The sequence below is a fragment of the Dipodomys ordii genome, unplaced genomic scaffold, assembly GCF_000151885.1.
Source record: "Dipodomys ordii isolate 6190 unplaced genomic scaffold, Dord_2.0 Scaffold188, whole genome shotgun sequence".
NCBI classification, from domain to species: domain Eukaryota; kingdom Metazoa; phylum Chordata; class Mammalia; order Rodentia; family Heteromyidae; genus Dipodomys; species Dipodomys ordii.
The window spans coordinates 1362746-1371712 of NW_012267404.1; the positions used below are offsets into that span (position 1 = coordinate 1362746).

General features: G+C 38.8%; 1 protein-coding gene across 1 annotated transcript in view; it reads left to right on the forward strand.

Moving 5' to 3' along the window:
* Nucleotides 1-8967, forward strand: part of Kif11 (kinesin family member 11) — a 59056-nt gene that overhangs the window by 24934 nt on the left and 25155 nt on the right. Inside the window, exons 10-13 of the mRNA XM_013034322.1 lie at nt 285-373; nt 2723-2810; nt 4944-5132; nt 6991-7198. Of these exons, the coding sequence (XP_012889776.1) occupies nt 285-373; nt 2723-2810; nt 4944-5132; nt 6991-7198 (574 nt within the window). The remainder of the gene's footprint in view (nt 1-284; nt 374-2722; nt 2811-4943; nt 5133-6990; nt 7199-8967) is intronic.

Sequence of the window (8967 nt, forward strand, 5' to 3'; positions counted from 1 at the left end):
TACAGAGGGGTTACAATTACATGGGCAAGGTAATGAGTACATTTCTTACCAAGCATTGTTGCCTCCTCCTTTGTTTTCCCTTCCTACCCCTTCCCATTCTCCCCCTCGCCCAAAGTTGTAAAGTTCATTTTTCGACATAACGTCTTGTTGCAATTTGAAACTTTTATTATGCCTTTAATTTGAGGTAAAAGCCATAAAAGGCTAACTTTATTTGTTGCATATGCTTCCCAAACTGAATTTTTAAAAAATACTAACTTAACATCTACACTGTTCCTCTTGTATAGGAGTATACAGAAGAGATAGAGCGTCTGAAACGAGATCTTGCTGCAGCCCGGGAGAAAAATGGAGTATATATTTCTGAAGAAAATTTTAAGTAAGTTACTGGCTATAGAGTTGATTTTCAAGAATATTTTTCAGTTGTTCATTTATTTTGTTTTTGTTTTTGTATTTGTTGAGACAAGGTATGGATATAATACTGAAGAGTCTCATTAAAGTCATTCTGGAAAGACTGCATGTTTTGTGGTTAAAAAAGATGATGATGCTGGGCACCAGTGGCTCACGCCTGTAATCTTAGCTACTCAGGAGCTGAGATCTGAGGATCGAGGTTCAAAGTCAGCCTGGGCAGGAAAGTCCATGAGACTCTTATCTCCAATAAACCACTCAGAAAACCAGAAATGGCATTGTGGCTGAAATGGTAGAGCATTCGCCTTGAGCTGAAGAGCTGAGGGACAGAGCCCAGGCATAGAGTTCAAGCCATACGACCCACAGAAAAAAAAAAAAGCTGATGATGCTTTGATTTTATTCTACTTTTAATAATTTTTTTACTATCTTGTTGAATTTTATTTTTACTATCAAATTTTTGTTTTCAAAGGCTTTCTTCCCCACCCTATAAATATGTAGCACTATTACACATAAAAGTCTTTAGCTCAGAAAAGTTATATTGCTATTGAATTTTTCTTTTTTTCCCTTTTCTTTGGGATATCCATTATCATCTCTTCTCAATTTGCTGTAGCATGCTTATTAGAGCATGTGTATGTGTATTTTATAGACTTAATAGGTTTATTATAGGGTAGAAAAAGTATTAGTCTGGGCTTCCATCAATAATCTTAGTTAAGGTCTTTTTGCTTCCACATTACTCTGGCCTATGATAATGGATTAGAGGAGCTATATAAGGACTGAGGATCCCACCATTCACTACGTAGATTTTCACTCAGATGGCTGTTTCCAGATCTTACTTCTATACCCTCCATTGTATATGTAGTTAATGAAAGGGAAGCTGGAATTTCTCATGTTGTTACTATGGACAGTGGCTTCAGGAATAGGAAAAGGTTGCCCCCTAGAGGAAACCCAGCATATTCAGACTTGTGGGCAAGAGATGGTTTGTACTGGTGTTTGAACTCAGAGCCTTGTGCTTGCTAGGTAGGTGCCTTATCACTTCAGTTACATACCCAGTCATTTTTGCTTTATTTTTCAGTAGGGTCTGGTCTTGCCCTTTCAGGCCTCGACTGTGATCTCCTATTTATGCTGCCCACATAGCTGCTAGGACAAATAGGTTTTTATTGATTAAGATGGGGTTATCACTAACTTTTTTTTTTTTTTTTTTTTATCCAGAATGGTCTTGAATTGAGATCCTTCCAATTTTGGACTCTCAAGTAGCTAGAAATATAGGTGTGGGCCACTCTTTGGTTAAAATGAGTGTGTGTGGTGGGGGGAGGGGCTGGGCTGCGACATCTCCAGCCCTTTTGTTGTTTGGTGACTATAGTTGTAAAGACGGAGTTACTAATTTTGGACTCTCCAGTAGCTAGAAATATAGGTGTGGGCCACTCTGGTTAAAGTGTGTATGGGGGGGGGGGAAGAGGTGGGCTGGGCTGCCACATCTCCAGCCCTTTTTTTGTTTGGTGATTATAGTTGTAGAGATGGAGTTACTTGGTGACATCTAGTACAGAGAGAGATGAACACTATTACTAAACTTCCTAATATGCACAGGATATCCTCAGAATGTCATTGGTGCGGAGGCTGAGAAGGTCTGCTTTAGAGATAACCCTTTTTTGATTGCCTAGGGTTTATGTGGTAGTGTGATAGTTGTGTTAGTATTGGGAAGGCATTACATGCAGGTGTTGTGAGGCAATATTGCTTTGTGTACTTACTTTAATTCAGACCTCCAAGTATTTTCAGCTGCTTATCTTACCCCTTCCTTTTGCAGTACATCATACCTTCAAGTCTTAAGCCTTTCTAGCATTTGGGGACCAGGGGCATCTTTATCTTTTTTTCATAGCCCTGATTATAGATGCTCAGATTGTGTCTTCCTGTCCCCATCACTACTTTAAGTGAATTTTAATTTTCTATCAGATTTCTAGCTCTAAAAAGAAGTATTTTTAATTTTTATTTATTTATTTATTTATTGGTGATGTTAGGCAAATGTCCTACCACTGAGCTATTGCCCCCAATTTAGCTACTCGGATTTAATATACACACACTTTTCCCTCAGTAGGGATTCTTAGTGTCAGAATGGAGTCAAAAGGAAAAAAACCAATCCATTTATAAAACAAAGACTGTCAGTTCATTTGTCCTGTGTCATTTGCATTTATTGTTCCACAGCACCAATGATTGTGTTGTTGTCATAATTATCATAAGGGTAGAAAAGAGTTTGTGTAATTGCTGTAATTCTCTGTGAAATATTTTGTTGGATTTAGAACAATTACTAACTTAAATTTCATTCTAGAGTCATGAATGGAAAATTAACTGTTCAAGAAGAACAGATTGTTGAATTGGTTGAAAAAATTGGTGCTCTTGAAGAGGAGCTAAGTAGGGTAAGCATTCAAAGCAAAATTTCATATTATAAGAAAAGCAAATATTAAAATTTTAGGATGCTAGAGATCTGACACATTCTTTAAGGATTTTCTTTCTTGCCAACTCTCATACTGAACAAAAGTTGTATCATAATTTTACACCCATTAATGATGATGAAAAGGCTTTGACACTTGAATGAATACATTGCCAGAATTACAGTCAGATGCCATTTAATGACTGGGATATGTTCTGAGAAATGTGTTGCTAGGTGATTTCATCATCAGAGCACACTGCATGAGCCTACTATATGTCTAGGATATCATTTTTAAACTTTTTATTTTATTTTTTTAAATTTAATTTTACATTTTGCTAGTCCTAGGGCTTTTACTCAGGGCCTCGGTACTGTCCCTGAACTTTTTGCTCAAGGCTAGCATTCTACTACTTGAGCCACAGCGCCACTTCCGGCTTTTTCTGTTTATGTGGTGCTGAGGAATCAAATCCAGGGCTTCATGAATGCTAGGCAAGCACTCTTACCATTTTAAGCAAATTTCCAGCCCCCCCCCCCACTTTTTAAACTTTTTAAAAGCTAAGGTGCAAAGGTTGGGGATTTAGCTCAGTGGAAGAACACTTGCCTGGCAAGTACAAGGCCCTGAGTTCAATCCTCTGAAGAAAAAAAAAAAAGTATGTTTGCTAAGGTGCAAACATACATATTATCCCTGACTTCCACCTCCCATCTTGTCTCAATGGGAATGTCTTCAGGGTGCCACACACGAGCCTGAGCCTTCTCTTCTTTAATTTCTGAAGGGCCTGCTGAGGCTGGTTCTCAGCTCCTATTCCTTAAGTAGAAGGAGTATGCTCTAAAATGTACAATATAGCAAATATCTGAGTCAGTGGCATTTGTTGTTCTCAGTATTATGGTCTGTATGTAAGTTATGTGTTTAGTTTTTTTATTTTTGTTAGTCATGGAGCTCCAACTCAGGGGATCTGGGTTCTGTCCATGACCTTTTCTGCTCAAGGCTAGTGCTCTATCACTTGAGCTACAGCTCTGTTTCTGGCTTTTTGGTAGTTAATTGGAGATAAGAGTCTTATGGACTTTCTTGCCCAGGCTGACTTTAGACAAGATCCTCAGATCTTGGACTGGGAAGGTGGCTCAGTGGTACAGTGCTTGCCTTGCATGTATGAGGCCCTGGGTTCGATTCCTCAGCACCACATAAGCAGAAAAGGCTGGAAGTGGTGCTGTGGCTTAAGCGGTAGAGCACTAGCCTTGAGCTGAAATGCTGAGGGACAGCGCCCGGGCCCAGAGTTCAGGCCCCACGACTGACCAAAAAAAAAAAAAGATCCTAAGATCTTGGCTTCCTGAATAGCTAGGATTACAGTGAACCATTAGTGCCCAGCTGTATGTTACATTTTTACATAATGAGCAGCACAGTAGACTTGGTTACCTAGCATTACCACAAACATGGGTAAGACGTAGTACTACTTTATAACCACTGTGGCATCACTAGGTGATAGGAATTTTTCATCTCCATTATAAGTTCAGTTTTTCTTTCCTCTTGGCCTTGCTGGAATTTAAACCTAGGGCATGCTAGACAAGCTCTGTATGAGTGAACTATACTCCTAACTCCAGGTTCCATTATTATCTGTGGGACCATTGCTGTATATATAATCTGTTGTTGACTGAGGCATCATTACATGACAAATATCTTACTGGATTGTGAGGTTTTGTTGTTAAAGCTTGGAAGTGTCATTACCGAGGCCTTTTTGATAACATGTTTGTTACATGAAGGAATACAGGTTTTGGGAGAAACTAGGTGTTTAATAAAAGTAATAGCTAGGTCTAGCTTAGTCAATGATTTGAACTTTGATGCCATCCTCACATTAACACCTTTGTGGTACAGATCTACTGACAGTGGCAGGATCTGAAGAAATAATAGTACTATGTTGACATGTAATTCTCTAAGTTTTGAATAAGCTTATAGAAAGAAACCAGATATTACATAAAATATGTTATTAACCTGTCTGGTAACTTGTGACCATTTTAATATGAGAATAATTTGTTCTTTTTTCCTAGTATATTATGAACTAGTCAGGTGTCTGACTAACCATTTTAACACTTTCAATTCTTAAAGAAATGCTTAATGTACTATATGTAGGTTACAGAGTTGTTTGTGGACAATAAAAATGAACTTGACCAATGTAAATCTGAACTGCAAAATAAGACACAGGAACTTGAAACCACTCAGAAACATCTGCAAGAAACTAAATTACAGCTTGTTAAAGAAGAATATGTCTCTTCTGCTTTGGAAAGTACTGAAGAGAAACTTCATGATGTTGCCAGCCAGGTTTGTCCTTTGTTTTGTTTTGTAATATATTAAATAAAGGATGGCCCTGGTACTGTGGGCTGTTACCTGAGTAGTACTATTTTGGAGGCAGAGATTGGGAGGATTAGGTTTCCAGGACTGCCTGGCAAAAACTCTGTGAGACACCAACATAACTAGTTCATAGCTGGAGGCAGAGAACATACCTGTTGGTCCAACTACACCACTGAGCTGGAGATTGCAGTTCCAGGCCAGCCTAGACAGAGATCCCCATCTCAATGGAAGAAGTTGAGCTTACTCAGTGACTATCATCCTAGATAAGCAGAAAGTAGGAAGTTCAAGGTCCAGACTGACACAGGGACAAAGCAAGACTTTATCTCAAAAATAACCAGAACAAAAAGGGCTAGAGATGTGGCTTAACTGCTTGCTTAGCAAGCAGAAAGCCCTGATAATCATAATGGATGGGTATGAATAAATTTACTTTGTTAATTGTGGTATTTTCTTTAATTATTTCAAATGATTGTCTTACAATTTTATTATTATTTTATTTTTTATTTTTTTGGTCTGGTCGTAGGGCCTGAGCTCTGGGCCTGGGCGCTGTCCCTCAGCTCTTCAGCTCAAGGCTAGCGCTCTAACACTTGAGCCACAGCGCCACTTCTGGCTTTTTTCTTTTTGCTTATGTGGTACTGAGGAATCGAACCCAGGGCCTCAGGCATGCAAAGCAAGCAGTCTACCACTGAGCCATCTTCCCAGCTCCTGTCTTACAATTTTAAACAACACTATTTTTTACTATTTCATTCTTTTTTCATTACTGGAGTTAGTGAATTAAGTAAAAAAGGAGAGGGCTGGGAATGTGGCTTAGTGGTAGAATGCTTGCCTAGCACCCATGAAGCCCTGGGTTCCATTCCTCAGTACCACATAAACAAAAAGCCAGAAGCAGTGCTATGGCTCAAGTGGTAGAGTGCTACCCTGGAGCAAACGAAGCTCAGGGACAGTGCCCAGGCCCTGAGTTTTGCCCCAGGACTGGCAAAAAAAAAAGAATAAAGGGACTCCAGAAGATTTAGATGGAAGGGGGCTGGCAAGAAGATCAGGCCCCTTTGGCTAGCCCCATCTGTACCCTTAGAGTGAATTATTAGTATAATAAAATACAAATCTAGTATCCAGGGGCTTCATTCCTACTATGTAAACCATACATCAACATCCTGGGAACCAAGCTACCAAGACAACTCCAGCAGATGATCAGCTGCATATGCTGAAAAAACTATGCCTGTGGTTCTTTTTTGTAAAATGTCTATACATAGATAGTGATTCTTATTAGTTGTAGTTATGGTATGTAAAGTCTTCATAAACAAACCTACTCTTGGAATTTTGAAAATAGAATGCAACTGTTTTGTTGTTGCATTATAAATGCGTTTTCATTTTATAATAATTTTCCTTTGTGGTGACAATTAAAATTCAATAGTCATAAAGAATTTAGTACCTTTTAATGATGGAACTATTGAATTTTATATTAGATATGCTTTTGAGGCAGGGGTAAAACATGATATGAAAATTTTTGGAGAAATCTTTGTTTTTGTTTTTGTTGGTCATGAGGCTCGAACTCTGGGTCTGGGTGCTGTCCTTCAGTTCTTCAGCTCAAGGCTAGCACTCTACCACTTGAGCCACAGCACCCCTTCCAGCTTTTTTCCTGCTTATGTGGTGCTGAGGAATCAAACCCAGGGCCTCGTGCATGCAAGGCATGCACTCTACCACTGAGCCACCTTCCCAGCCCCTGAAAAATCTTTTTGCCTTGCATAGGTTGTTAGGGGAGGGGAGATAAGGTGTTCATTAAATTGTCTATCTTTCTATCTTGTCATTGTTAATTTTAAAATTTTTCATTTAGTTGCTTAGCACAGTTGAAGAAACTACAAAAGATGTATGTGGTCTTCATTCTAAACTGGATCGTAAGAAGGCAATCGACCAATACAATGCCGAAGCTCAGGATATTTTTGGTAAAAATCTGAGTAGTCTATTTAATAATATGGAAGAATTGATTAAGGATGGCAGCTCAAAGCAAAAAGACATACTTGAAGTTCATAAGATCTTGTTTGGTAAGTTTGTTTTTTCTATTTTTTTTTTTTAAATGGTACTCATGTTTAACCTCAGGGCTGGCAGGTGCTTTATCACTGAGCCACAGCTCCAGCCCTATTCTCAGTTATTCTTTAAGACAGGGTCTTGCTTTCTATCTAGGTGTGTCTCCCCCTTCCACCACTCGAAACATGATTCACCTGTTTTAAATTTCCTATCACTGCTGAAAATGAGAGGTACATGCCACCAATATCCACCTTCTCTCCATAGAGATGGAGTGTTCCTGACTTCTCTGCCTGGGCTGATTTGGAACCATAACAGTCCTAATCTCAGTCTCCCATGTAGTTTGTTTAACATGATAGGTATGGGTTGGGAAGGGGGCCTCACAAACTTTTTTGCCTGGACTGACCTTGAACCATAATCCTCCACTCTCAACCTCCCAAGTACTACGGATATAGACTTGAGACACTGGCACCCAGCTTCTTTTTTATTTTTTTTTGGAGGGAGTATAGTGTCCTGGCATGGTCTTTTAAGGCCAGTGCAAACTGGCCTTACAATTCTGCTGCTGCCCACCATGTGCTGGGATTTCAGGTATGCACCACTATGCTCAGATCATTATCCTAGTCTAAATGCACTAAATGAGGCTAATTTAAAAACTAACAATAATGTAAAAACCAACAAAATACTTACATACTAGGTGTGGTGGTGCAGACATGTAATTCTATGTACTCAAGAAGCTGAGGCAGGAAGATTAAGGTTGACACCAGCTTAGGCTACATAATGAGTTTGAGGCTAGCCTGGGTAACTTAGTGGAAACCCTGTTTCAAAAATATACAAAGGGGTTGGGATGTTTCTAGTTCAGTAGTAGAGCACTTGCCCAGTGTATTGGGAGCCCTGAGTGGGGAGACACCTTAGGTGACTGTGTCACAAGTACTCTTTCCAAAATACATGTAAGCTGTTCAGGCTAGAGACTAATGCTTTTGTTTTCTTTGAACTTAACCAATCTAGAGGTCTCCAACCCCATTTTCATTCTTTACAGATAATACTGTTAAATTTCTTGGGTCTCTTTCTAGAAATATTCCCTGCTACTTCTGTCTTTTTTTGGGGGGGGGATTGTGTGTTGAAAGTTTGTTATGTTAATAATTCTTAAACTTTTCTTTTAAAAATGAAACTTTTTTTTTTTTGGTTGGTCATGGGTCTTGAACTCAGCCTGGGCATTGTCCCTCAGCTCTTCAGCTCAAGGCTAGTGCTCTGCCACTTGAGGCACAGCACCACTTCCAGTTTTCTGATGGTTTATTGGAGATAAGAGTTTCATAGACTTTCCTATCTAGGCTGGCTTTGAACAGCAATCCTCAGGTCTCACCCTCCTGAGTAATAGTGGCATAAGCCACTGGTTCCTGGCTAGAAATGAAACTCTTAAGTATTCATACTATTGTAATTTTCATTATGGAAAATTTAGAAGATCAAGATATGCAAAAATTCAAAAAAAATCACCTAAACTATAGTCACCTTAGCTAAAAGTATAAATTTTGGTATTGATTTCTAGTTCTTTGTTCTTCCATAAATTCTTTTATCATCTAGTGTAATACTGTATCTTTAGATATTTCAGAATATTCTAATTTAGTTTCCATTGGGATTTATTTATTTATTTAGTGTAGATCTTGGGTCATAAACTCAGGGCCTAGTTGCTGTCCCTGTCATTCTTTGTTCAAAGATAGCACTTTATCATTTGAGCCACAGCTCCACTTCTAGCTTTTTGGTGGTTAATTGGAGATAAGACTTTCTTTTTTTT